Source organism: Coregonus lavaretus, assembly GCF_964263955.1.
Source record: "Coregonus lavaretus genome assembly, chromosome: 31".
Lineage (NCBI taxonomy): Eukaryota > Metazoa > Chordata > Actinopteri > Salmoniformes > Salmonidae > Coregonus > Coregonus lavaretus.
The window spans coordinates 24,932,604-24,946,195 of NC_140018.1; the positions used below are offsets into that span (position 1 = coordinate 24,932,604).

Consider the following 13,592-nt stretch of genomic DNA (forward strand, 5'->3'; position numbering starts at 1 on the left):
TGGTAAATAGTTTATAACATTGTCATAACAAAAGTTTTGACACCTTTAAAAGGAGAATTGAGTTTCATGGACATTTCAACCGATAGGCTATAGTAAATTATTCAGTTCGAGTATCCCGTACAGTGTCTTCCACATGGCTTCCATGTTGTTCGCGCAGAGTGGTATTCTTTTCTGCTTTACCTTACCTTGGCCAGGTCGCCTAGTCAAGTGAAATGGGCGGAGTTATTTACTGTAAGAAATTAGGAGTTCGGCAAACTAGCACCTGTGCGCATAACGAAATAAACTAGGCCTATACGTTATAAAGTGTTTTTCACCAAAAATATGTCTAGACCAGTTTAAATTATGTAAACGTACTTATGCACAATCATAATGTAAAACATCAAGAACCTCAAGTGTAGAGTTGCCATTTATGCCACAAGGTGGTGATCTATGACAATTAAATAAACTATTCACACCAGTCAAACAAGTCTTCAAACAGGGAAATATTTGCAATGTGGCAATCACTGCACTGCCATCTCAAGAATGTTGTGGGCCTGTCTATGGTGACCCAAAACAAACAAATATGTACAAGTCATTACAAAAGTTGACACAAATCTGACAGATGTTCCCTACCAGAAAAGTGTTTTTCATATTCATCCTTTAAATGTTAAAACATTTAATCATATCAAATCACAGAAGTTATAATCCCATAACCTGGATTTAAAAATATATGTTGAAAATAAATATATTTTTGGCTACAGAAAACTATTCCTGTAGCTTGACAGTAGCAAATAATACATTGTAGTTGCAAAATATTGAGTTTACTGTCTATAGGGCATAAAACCAAGCCAATGGTGCAAAAAGTGTTCTCAAAATCATTTCCAGGTGATATGTGATAAATTGGACTGCACAACAGTAGTAAACATTTTCTTAAATTGATTATGAGCTGCCAATGAAAATGAAGCCTACCTGCGGTCCATAGAGAAATAATGTAGAGATATTTGACCATTCTTTCCCGTAGAATTGTTGGTAAATAGTTTATAACATTGTCATAACAAAAGTTTTGACACCTTTAAAAGGATAATTGAGTTTCATGGACATTTCAACCGATAGGCTATAGTAAATTATTCAGTTCGAGTATCCCGTACAGCACATATGTCAGAGTCAAGGCCCGCGGGCCACATCCGGCCCGCGAGAAGGTTTTTTACGGCCCCTGGGATGATCTTGATTTATTATTAGAACCGGCCCGCAGACCGCAGCAAGCCGGCAGCCCGCAGATCTTTTACACGCACCAATACTACATTTCCCACAATGCAACGGTGACGCACCGAGCAGTAGGCTGCTTCATTTCAATATTTATTGGCACAGCAGTCGTCAGCATCACAGTAAAATTAACTTTCAGATACCCATCAAAAATGGCAAAACGGAAGGTGGACACTGAGAACCGGGGGTTTCAAACAAGGTGGGAGTCGGAGTATATGTTCACGGAGGTAGCTGGAAAACCTGTGTGTCTTCTGTGTGGAGAAAGTGTGGCGGTACTGAAAGAGTATAATCTGAGACGACATTATGAAACGAAACACGCGGACAAAAACAAGAATATGGACATGGAACAAAGGCTACAAAAGGCAGAGGAATTAAAACGAGGCCTCAAATCTCGACAGGCTCTGTTCAAAAAAGCCAAATCACAAGGCCAGGCTGCTGTCAAGGCCAGTTTTATTTTGGCAGAAGAGATCGCTAAATCAGCCCGGCCATTTACGGAGGGGGATTTCATCAGAAACTGCATGATTAAAGTTTGTGACGAAGTTTGCCCAGAAAAAAGGCAACTCTTTTTAAATGTGAGTCTGAGCAGAAACACCATTGCCGAGAGAGTAGACCAGTTGTCCATCAATCTAAAAGAGCAGCTTGTGAAAAAGGGAAAAGATTTCATTGCATATTCCTTGGCTGTGGATGAGAGCACCGACATTTCTGACATTGCCCAGTTGTCAATTTTCATCCGCGGAGTGGACTCCAGCCTAAGCGTGACAGAGGAGTTTTTGGCTTTACGTCCTATGCATGGCACAACTACGGGGCATGATTTGTATGAAGAGGTGTCAAGATGTGTAAATGAGATGGAGCTGCCTTGGGAAAAACTCGTGGGTTTGACAACCGACGGAGCACCTGCGATGTGTGGACACAGGAGCGGACTGGTGGCGAAGATACGGGAAAAGATGCAAGAGGAAAACGCGACAGGTGAGCTGACAGCTTATCATTGTATCATACACCAGGAAGCGTTGTGCGGTAAAGCCTTGAAAATGGAGCATGTAATGAGCATCATCACGCGCACAGTTAACTTTATCAGAGCCAAAGGTTTGAATCACCGCCAGTTCAAGGCATTTCTGACGGAGTTAGAAACGGAGCATGGTGATTTGCCTTATCACACAGAGGTGCGATGGCTAAGCCAGGGAAAGGTGCTTCAAAGATGTTTCGAGCTTCGTGAGGAGATTTGTCTGTTCTTGGACAGCAAAGGGAAAGACACAACACAACTCCGAGACGAAATGTTTCTGTGTGAAATGGCTTTTCTGTGTGACATTACGAGTCATCTGAATGCAATGAACTTGCAGCTGCAGGGTCGGGATCATGTCATCTCTGATATGTACAGTACAGTGAAGGCATTTAAAACCAAACTGACTCTGTGGGAGACGCAGATGCGGAAAGAAAATTTGAGCCACTTTCCCAGCTGCCAGACCATGAAAGAGAAGCTCTCTACCAGTGCGTTCCCGAGCGCACAGTTGGCTGATAAAATAGGTATGCTTGCCGCTGACTTTCGACGCCGATTTGCTGACTTTGAAGCACAAAAAAGCAGGTTGGAACTGCTCGGTAACCCATTTGCTGTTGACGTGGAAAGCTCACCACCAAACCTCCAAATGGAGTTGATTGACCTCCAATGCAATGATGCACTGAGGGCAAAATATGCGGCAGTGGGTGCTGCGGAGTTCGCCCGTTTCCTCCCCGACACAATGCCCCAGCTGCGCATCCAGGCTGCTCAAACGTTGTCTATGTTTGGCAGCACATACCTGTGTGAACAACTGTTTTCTTTGATGAACCTGAACAAAACATCACACAGAAGTCGACTTACTGCTGAACACCTCCACTCAATTCTGAGGATTTCCTCAGCTCAGAGCCTTACCCCGAACATTGATGAACTTGTGGAAAAGATGGGACACCACCAAGTATCACCCTCAACCTCAAACAAGTGAACATTACTGTGCAATCACATATTTAGAGTTTTTACTCAGTTCAAGTTTAAAAGTTAAAGTTTAATATTTGTTTTCACTGCATGTTACTTCTCCTTAAACAAAGTGTTGTTTTTGATTAATAGATTTTTGCACTTTATTTTATTGTATTTCAATCCAATTATATTTTAAAAATATTTCAGTTGAGTGGATGATAGAAAATTGCTATTATTGTTTTTTTCTTTGAAGTAAATTTAGCCCACTTTTGCTAAAATAGAAAATATAGGCTACTGATGGTGCCTTGAATACCGGTTTCTTTCATTTAATGTTCATGTTATGGGGATTTTTATATAAAGGAAATTTGTCTTTTGTGTCTGTTGAAAATTAAAGATTACTGACAGAGCCATAAGAAAATATTGCTTTATTTATCTGATCATATTGGAATATATTTGTTAGGTTTTCAGTAGGTTCAATTAGGTTCACTAGACTATATGCGTCATTTAAAAAATTTTCAATGAACATTCGAACAGTCCGGCCCTCGGCTTGTAGCTAAATTTTTTATTTGGCCCTCCGTCCATTTGACTTTGACACCCCTGCCGTACAGTGTCTTCCACATCGCTTCCATGTTGTTCACGCAGAGTGGTATTCTTTTCTGCTTTACCTTACCTTGGCCAGGTCGCCTAGTCAAGTGAAATGGGCGGAGTTATTTACTGTAAGAAATTAGGAGTTCGGCAAACTAGCACCTGTGCACATAACGAAATAAACTAGGCCTTTACGTTATAACGTGTTTTTCACCAAAAATATATTTATTTTCAACATGTATTTTTAAATCCAGGTTATGGGATTATAACTTCTGTGATTTGATATGATTAAATGTTTTAACATTTAAAGGATGGATATGAAAAACACTTTTCTGGTAGGGAACATCTGTCAGATTTGTGTCAACTTTTGTAATGACTTGTACATATTTGTTTGTTTTGGGTCACCATAGACAGGCCCACAACATTCTTGAGATGGCAGTGCAGTGATTGCCACATTGCAAATATTACCCTGTTTGAAGACTTGTTTGACTGGTGTGAATAGTTTATTTAATTGTCATAGATCACCACCTTGTGGCATAAATGGGAACTCTACACTTGAGGTTCTTGATGGCGTTGATGTTTTACATTATGATTGTGCATAAGTACGTTTACATAATTTAAACTGGTCTAGACATATTAAATGTAGCAGTCTGATTAATATTTTCATTTTAGATATGCCACAGACCATTGAAACGTAGATCGTATTGTTTTATTAAATGGCACCATAGACGTGGAACAATGTATTATTTTGACTGTGCCATATCGGTTTGTTTTTAAGGCTGCACGAACTTCCGGTTAACAAACGTTAGCCTGATAGCTGTAGAATCCATCCTTACTCATTGAATGGAGCTAAGTGCCTATGCGATTTCTGACATGAATTGGTAAATTGAAGTGTACATCGTTGAAGCATGGCGATTTCAATGGAAACCCAGCTCCAGAGTATATTCGAGGATGTAGTGGTATGTGCATTCTGTATCAGATAGCTAACTTTAGATAACCAGCTAACGTTAGCCGCTTACCTTTTGTTAGCAGCTAACGTTACTAGCTGAGCTAGCTAGCTTTTTTGCAAATTCACTTATGGCCCGATACTTTTTGGTTAGCCACATTTTACAACAATCTCACCATGCATTCTACTTAGTTAATATTTGCTGCCTCATATTGATCAAATTAACGATGCATAGGAATGCCCAAACCCGCTAGCTAACTTTCTACTAAATGAGCCATATGGGCTCCCGAGTGGCGCAGCGGTCTAAGGCACTGCATCTCAGCGTTTGAGGCGTCACTACAGACCCCCTGGTACGATTCCAGGCTGTATCACAACCGGCGGTGAAGTGGAGTCCCAAAGGGCGGCGCACAATTGGCCCAGCGTCGTCCGGGTTTGGCCGGTGTAGGCCGTGATTGTAAATAAGAATTTGTTCTTAACTGACTTGCCTAGTTAAATAAAGGTAAAATAAAAAAAATGTCATGGCTAACGTTAGCTATATAACGTTAGCCTGTGACAGCAGGGGTGTAATCATTATGCCGATTCTGTTGCAAAACGTTTTGCAACAGAATCCGTTTACTCGAAAACGCAAACGAGTCTATCGGACAAATTCAGGTAGGTCCCTCCCCGTTTTGTTCCGTTTACTCTGTTTGCTTCCGTTTGGTTCTTAAACGGCAAACGGTTTCCGTAATGAATGCACCCTTAGATCGTGCACGTTTTACATAAAAAAAAAAAAAAAAACATTTTTAGTCATTTAGCAGACGCTCTTATCCAGAGCGACTTACAGTTAGTGAGTGCATACCTTTTCATACTGGCCCCCCGTGGGAATCGAACCCACAACCCATGCTCTACCAACTGAGAAACACGGGGTCAGGCGTTAACCCTAAGTGTGCTAGCTAGGTAATTTTTGTCGAGTGTAACATATTCTAAGCATTACTCCATTGATGGTCTATTCACTGAAAACTTCATTTTCTTTTTCAGAAAACAGAAGTTATTGAGGAAGCCTTTGCAGGGTAAGACTGCTCAAGCAGACTTGTTTTGTGAAGACATAGCTAGGCCAGATGTGCACTGTCTGCATCCCAGTTAAATATGAAGTGCAGTATAAAAAAAACTATTCTGTGTCATACAATTTGTTATAGTACTTGTGGAGTAGTTATATTTTTAGTTGTATTTAATGCCTTCTCATCTTTCTTCTCAGCATGTTTATGGACACACCTGAGGATGAGAGAACAAAACTTATCAGTTGTCTAGGTGCCTTTCGTCAGTATTGGAGCACTCTTCCTCCGGTGAGAGAGATGCCCAAGATTTGACACATGCAGCATCTAACATCATTCAAACCCTATACACTGCACTTGTTTCTGTAATACCTCAGCAGTAACGAGACAGTTTGCTGCTTTCTTCAGGATTCCCATGACCAGTGTGTGCAGTGGATTGTCCGGTTCATTCATGGCCAGCACAGCCCCAAACGGATCTCTTTTCTCTATGATTGCCTCGCCATGGCAGTGGAAACCAGCCTGTTACCTCCCAGGTAAGGATGTGTTTTCCTCTGTGAGAAAATGACTAGTGTTGTGGATTGTGCTGCGGACAGAAGAATGAATTGTCCTGTTTTCTCAGGATGGTGTGTCAGGCTCTCATAAGCTCAGATAACCTGGAGTGGGAGCGGACACAGTTATGGGCCTTGACTTTTCGACTCATACGGAAAATCATCGGTGGTGTGGATTACAAGGTAAGAAACAATGTGCTTGATCTCAATCAACGTGACTACAGATCGTAGGATAGCATTCAGCATAGAGAAATGGAAGTCGTATACAACAGTGTAAATAGTTTTATTACATACTGTATGTATTATAGGATATTATCTACTATTGTAATAACATGAATGATGTGCTTCATTGTGTTACATCACAGGGAGTTAGAGATCTACTGAAGGCTCTGCTGGACAAGATTCAGACCATTCCCAACACCGTTAGCTCAGCAGTGGTCCAGCAGCTGCTAGCTGCCCGAGAGGTACGCCGCCTTTCCAGCCATAGGCTTTTTCACAAGAGTTTGGGGATTTCAGGTTGAATTAACCTGCTGAGATGTTTGTATATCACCTCACAGGTGGTGGAGTACATCCTCGACAGGAACGCGTGCCTCCTGCCTGCCTACTTTGCCATTACAGAGATCAGAAAACTCTATCCCGAGGGGACGTTGTCACACTGGGTATGTTTTTAACCAGGCTATATTCATGTCATTTGTGTGGATGATGAATTGATTTGAACTGAGATAAATAGCATCTGAACTGGTCAGTCTTTCACCCTATCCTTCTCTTGTATTCTAGCTTCTGGGCAGTCTCATGTCAGATTTTGTTGACAGCTTTCGGCCCACTGCAAGAATTAACTCCATCTGTGGTAAGGCCACTATTTGCACGTAACCTGCTTGGTATTGAGCAGTTGTGAGATAAATATATTTATTTGGGAGTATTGTTCAGAGGACTTTAAATGACTTATCATATGTTTGATCTGTAGGGAGATGCAGCCTCCTTCCAGTGGTCAACAACTCTGGAGCTATCTGCAACTCCTGGAAGCTGGACCCCACCACGTTACGCTTCCCTCTCAGGGGCATGCTGCCCTTCGACAAGGTACTACTCCTAAACCTATCATACTTATCACCACCATAGAAATACTTTACCCAGACAGTGTAACGCCTGTTTGTCAAAGCTTTTGTCAAAGGATGTTGGTGTTTCTCCCCCAGGACCTGTTTGAACCACAGACAGGGCTGCTGCGATATGTGCTGGAGCAGCCCTACTCTCGAGACATGGTCTGCAACATGTTAGGGCTCAACAAGCAGGTACTTCTCCTCTCCTGCCCTGCCCTGTCAGCTCTCCCCTTCCTCCTCCCTTGCTCTTGATAACACAGGTACGGTACACAAGCCCAGGATGCTCCAGATAACCAGCCTATCACGTGAGCTGTCTTGTACTGTATTTAGTGCATCTGATTACCTGTAGAATCCAGATGAAGGCAAACAACAATGGTTTGCATTGCTTTGTTTCTATAAGGCCAGCCTCCAATCTACTCCCTGCCACTTCAGTGCGCTATGTTTACCCCCAGCCCTGCTTGGCAGCTCAAATCAACTGTGTTTCAAGTTCTGTCTGACTCTGCCCCGTTGGCCCAGGGACAAGCAACAACAACAACCAGTATTGGTGTAAGGGAATACACCAGTTAATATGCCCCGTCACGTTCAATTGATGTGTCTCTTAGGAGTACTCAGGCTTTACTGACTGACAGGGGAACTTGGAGCTGGCCTCCTAGTCACTGTTTTGTTTTTTCCTTTTTTCTTTCTTTCTTTTTGTTCTGTCCTGTCTTGCCCTGCCCATCCTCCAATGCTCTAGACCTTGAACATTGCTCAGGTATGTTCACAATCTTCCTGTTGTATTGTGACTAACCAGATACTGGACGCAGCTTCCTAGTCACACTGATCACGTCTAGACCACCAAAGAAAACGAGAAATAAAGCAAAACATAGGGCTTGAAATTACCTTAGATAAAGACCGATGTCCAAGAGCGTGTGAAAGAGCTGATATGACAATGCATCACATTGACATGATGTGCAAGGGTCTGCAGTTCAGCTCCCCTTGTTGGCCACGTAGTGTGGTCCATAGATGTCTCATCTCATTGGAGTTTTAATGCTGTGGCTGTTGCTGTCTGTCGAGACATCTCTCAAAGCTGTTTTTTAAGAACATAGATGTGTTGTGTTCAGTCTTGGGTTTCAGAATTTCATCTTGCGTCCCAAGAGCCTGTACACAAATCCAAAAACACAGCAACTTGACAATTATTTTACCTCTCTGTCTTTCATAGATTATTCTACTTGAATTTCGAATCAAATAAATGTGCAATGTCACCTGTATACATAGCTAGACACAATTGAAACACTATTTCAACTGCCTGTACACTGTGGCAAATCTAGTTAAGTGATTTACTTAGATTCTAATTTAATGGTGGCTAACTCCACTGCCCATTTAGTCTCCCTGCATTAGATAGACTATGAATTCATATTGTTGAAATCATTTTGCAATTCTAAGAATGTGCGGAACAGCATTGTAAAAGCTCTTGTGAGATCTCAAGGAAAAATGCTTGTATACAAAGTAGTGAAATGTGAACCAATTGTATCAATTGCCACGTGCAAATTTGATATTATTAGGATCTACTTTGGTGTGTTATATTATTGAATACACTAATTCCTTCCCCATTCCAATGTCCTTGAATTTAATAGCCTACATATATTATTTTTGAATGAAACAAAAGCATGTTATAAATCATTATATATTTACAATTTCAAACATGCTGCAACATTACCAAATCAGCAAAGAGGATTGGACATTTTGTGTTTGAAACTAGAGGTGTACGTACCTTAGAATGACACGTTAATTTCAAGCCCTGATCTGCTGCATGCCGTAATGTAGTATAGTCCTGTCTTTCAACTGTGGTTCAGGTGTATCTTGACGTTTGCACTGCAAGAGTTTTCCATTTGAATGTTGACACTGGATAGGCTATGCTGTTTCTATCATGTTGTTGCAAGGTAGTAGATTTAAATGCATTCCGGGAATGTCCGGAATTGGCCATGTCTTTGTTCACATAGGAGCATGATCAAATATGTCTTTTGCCATTGAGGTTACATTATTGGATTTTGACACATCCACCACAACAGTGATGATTTGGTTCAAAAGCTACTATGAATCATGTGCTGACTGACAAATTACTTTGGGTCTGCCAAAAGTCATGGTGAAAGCAATCTTCTGATTGAATTGTTTTCCTAATGCAATGTCCTGAGCCTTACTAAAAGTAGCCTTCTTACATTTCAAAAGAATGATTACTTGGACCTATCTTTGGTCCTGGCTCTCTATCAGAAACATTTTTAAAAAGACTGCAAAAAGGCCCCAAAAACCTACTGTATATATAATTCCATCGAAGATTGCTTTAACTCTTTAGATTCCATAAACCAAGGCCATTGGTTGGACACTATCATCAGACCAGCCTTAATCCAGTAAAGAAACCCCCATCTCAGAAGAGCATGTGTTGTACCACTGTATCCCCCCCCAGCCGTTGGAGATGATGCTACCCTCTGCTCACAGTGTGGTGTTGAGATGAATGGCAGTGTGTTCTATACCTGCATGCCACTTTCAGGGGGCAGCTGCAGTATATCCGAGAGAGAAAATACCTTTTGTGGTGTCAGAACAAACAGACTGGGTATATCTAAGCTTGTTCTCAGTCTATCAGCTTTGTTTTTCAGTGAACCTTTTGACCACAAGCCATTATTTATTCAGCGTAAGACTGATTGTAAATGTGCAGAGCACCACCTGTTGAGCAAATATTGGCTTAACCGCTAAATTACATTTGATAGATTACTGAAATGACTTGATCAATTATTTGAAAGCAAAAGTGACCAATGTGGTGATATAGTGCAGCTACTCTGGGATCTGGGCTTTCTTTGGCAGTGGTGTAGTCTTCATGTCATGCTCTGTTTTGTGTGTGTGTGTTTGAGTGAGTGTGTACCATCTGTGTGCCAGGGACAAGCTCTGTTTGTACCCAACATTTCTGAGACTCCCGTTTGTGCGAAGTGGCTTGACTGATGTTGCTGTGAAACCGTGTTTGGGGTGGAGTAAGAGGGAATGGAACTAAAATCAATCCACTGTATGCTGATTTCACTTGTTTTGGTGAAGTATGGGCCAGTGCTGAATTCCCTGTATGAGGTACATTTCCTGTGTTTTACATCCCTCTCTGACCTCTGACACCCGTCTCTCTGGGCTCTCCCCCTCACAGCACAAGCAGCGCTGCCCGGTGCTCGAGGACCAGCTGGTGGACCTGGTGGTGTACGCCATGGAGCGCTCGGAGACCGAGGAGCAGTTTGACGATGGCGGCACCAGCCAGCTCCTGTGGCAGCACCTCTCCAGCCAGCTCATTTTCTTTGTGCTCTTCCAGTTCGCCAGCTTCCCACACATGGTGCTCTCTCTTCACCAGAAGGTGGGATGGTGTTGATTGAAACACAGACAGACACTTTTATAGAAGTGGACACAGTCATTTGTCCTAATATCGTTAATGCTCTATTCTTGTTCTTGCTTCATTTTTACCATTAGCGGATGAAATTAGTGTGTGAGACAGAGAGACTGTTATACAGACGATGTCTAAAATGTGTGTCTTGTGTGTGTTGCTCCTCAGCTGGCTGGTCGAGGCCTGATCAAAGGCAGAGACCACCTCATGTGGGTCCTCCTCCAGTTCATATCTGGCAGCATCCAGAAGAACGCCCTGGCTGACTTTCTCCCTGTCATGAAGCTGTTCGATCTGCTCTACCCAGAGAAAGAGGTAGCCACAGTGTGTGTACGTCTGTTGTTTCAGCTCCTCCGTCTGTCGGAGCAACGCTGCAGGAGCCAGTGTGCTCCACTCTGAGCTGCATCTGGAGCTGCTGTCTCCAAGGGGACGCAATTAAGGCATCTGCAGCCCCATCTCCATCTCCCCCAATTGACTTCCAGCCAAATCTACCATTAGCATGCAATACTGGATGTGTTTACAAATGCTGCACTAACACACAATCATGGCTGACTCGTCCATCTTAGCCCAGAGCTAAGTGGATATTTATTAGCTTTCTGACCAATGATGAAACAGCCAATTGTGAATGAATGAGTGAAATGTTTAGTGACATAATACATTATACTAGTCAGGTGATGAAACCATTTACTTGGTGTCTACTTCATTTAGAAGATATTGATATGAATTGATGATTTATTTAAGGTTTTATTGGGATGACTAGAGACATTGTGATGTGTGTGTTTCTCTACAGTGCATCCCGGTGCCGGACATCAGCAAGCCCCAGTCGACCCACGCCTTCGCCATGACATGCATCTGGATCCACCTGAACCGCAAGGCTCAGAACGACAACTCCAAGCTGCAGATCCCCATCCCCCACTCCCTCAAGCTGCATCATGAGTAAGAGACTGTCTCCTCTATCAATCAATCAATCAAATGTATTTTAAAAAGCCAATTTTACACTAGCAGTTGTCACAAAATGTTTATACAGATACCCAGCCTAAAACCTCAAAGAGCAAGCAATGCAGATGCAAAAGCACAGTGGCTAGGAAAAACTCCTTAGGAAGGCAGGAACCTAGGAAGAAACCTAGAGAGGAACCAGGCTCTGAGGGGTGGCCAGTCCTCTTCTGGCTGTGCAGGGTGGAGATTATAAGAGTACATGGCCATTAAGGTCAGATTGTTCTTAAAGACGTTCAAACGTTCATAGATGACCAGCTGGGTAAAATAATAACCACAGTGGTTATAGCGAGTGCATCAGTTCAACACCTCAGGAGTAAATGTCAGTTGGCTTTTCATAGCCGAGCATTCAGAGGTCCTGACAGCTGGTCCCGCAGAGAGAGAATGTCAAAACAGCAGCTCTACCTTTAGAGACCAATAGGTACTTAACACCAGCTCTTGTATGTCATGTTGTCTACTAGAAAGCTCATAAGGAATCACTTAGGCAGCCAGTCTAAAAGTGTTAGTAGTCAGTGGTCACCAACTTGCAGTATACCGTGCATTTGGAAAGTATTCAGACCCCTTGACCTTTGTAACATTTTGTTACGTTACATCCTTATTCTAAAATTGATTACATTATACTTTTTTTCTCATCAATCTACACACAATACACTCCATAATGACAAAGCGATAACAGGTTTTTAGATTTGTTTTGCAAAAAACAAATACCTTATTTACATAAGTATTCAGACCCTTTGCTATGAGACTCAAAATTGAGCTCAGGTGCATCCTGTTTCCATTGATCATCCTTGAGATGTTTCTACAACCTAATTGGAGTCCACCTGTGGTAAATTCAATTGATTGGAAATGACTTGGAAAGACACACGCCTGTCTATATAAGGTCCCACAGTTGACAGTGCATGTCAGAGCAAAAACCAAGCCATGAGGTCGAAGGAATTGTCCGTAGAGCTCCAAGACAGGATTGTGTTGAGGCACAGATCTGGGGAAGGGTACCAAAAAATGTCTGCAGCATTGAAGGTCCCCAAGAACACAGTGGCCTCCATTATTCTTAAATGGAAGAAGTTTGGAACCACCTAGACTCTTCCTAAAGCTGGCCGCCCGGTCGGGGGAGAAGGGCCTTGGTCAGGGAGGTGATCGAGGGAAAGATGAACGGAGCAAAGTACAGAGAGATCCTTGATGAAAACCTGCTCCAGAGCACTCAGGACCTCCGACTGGGGCGAAGGTTCACCTTCCAACAGGACAACGACCCTAAGCACACAGCCAAGACAACGCAGGAATGGCTTCGGGACAAGTCTCTGAATGCCCTTGAGTGGTCCAGCCAGAGACCGGACTTGAACCCAATCGAACATCTCTGGAGAGACCTGAAAATAGCTGTGCAGCGACGCTCCCCATCCAACCTGACAGAGCTTGAGAGGATCTGCAGAGAAGAATGGGAGAAACTCCCATACAGGTGTGCCAAGCTTGTACCGTCATGCCCAAGAAAACTCAAGGCTGTAATCGCTGCCAAAGGTGCTTCAACAAAGTAAAGGGTCTGAATACTTACGTAAATGTGATATTTCAGTTTTTATTTATTTATACATTTGCAAACATTTCTAAAAACCTGTTTTTGCTTTGTCATAATGGGGTATTGTGTGTAAATTGATGAGAAAAACAAAACAATTGAATCCATTTTAGAATAAGGCTGTAATGTAACAAAATGTGGAAAAAGTCAAGGGATCTGAATACTTTCCGAATGCACTGTAACTCACAGATGCATGATTTGTGATGCCTTGATAGTCAGTTTGAGATAAAAGCAACATCTCAAATCTGGGATTCGATTGCAT

General features: G+C 42.4%; 1 protein-coding gene across 2 annotated transcripts in view; it reads left to right on the top strand.

The window, feature by feature from the left end:
• Positions 1-4,560: 4,560 nt before the first annotated feature.
• The window catches only part of med23 (mediator complex subunit 23), a 32,051-nt gene continuing 23,019 nt past the window's right edge, over positions 4,561-13,592 (top strand). The window contains exons 1-13 of one of the 2 annotated variants that reach the window (XM_084148809.1): positions 4,561-4,731; positions 5,736-5,767; positions 5,953-6,040; positions 6,158-6,282; positions 6,369-6,480; positions 6,663-6,761; positions 6,855-6,956; positions 7,075-7,144; positions 7,262-7,374; positions 7,488-7,583; positions 10,552-10,752; positions 10,948-11,091; positions 11,567-11,712. In XM_084148809.1, the coding sequence (XP_084004935.1) occupies positions 4,681-4,731; positions 5,736-5,767; positions 5,953-6,040; positions 6,158-6,282; positions 6,369-6,480; positions 6,663-6,761; positions 6,855-6,956; positions 7,075-7,144; positions 7,262-7,374; positions 7,488-7,583; positions 10,552-10,752; positions 10,948-11,091; positions 11,567-11,712 (1,379 nt within the window). In that variant the 5' untranslated portion in view covers positions 4,561-4,680. The remainder of the gene's footprint in view (positions 4,732-5,735; positions 5,768-5,952; positions 6,041-6,157; positions 6,283-6,368; positions 6,481-6,662; positions 6,762-6,854; positions 6,957-7,074; positions 7,145-7,261; positions 7,375-7,487; positions 7,584-10,551; positions 10,753-10,947; positions 11,092-11,566; positions 11,713-13,592) is intronic. The other variant, XM_084148810.1, reaches the window with a different exon arrangement.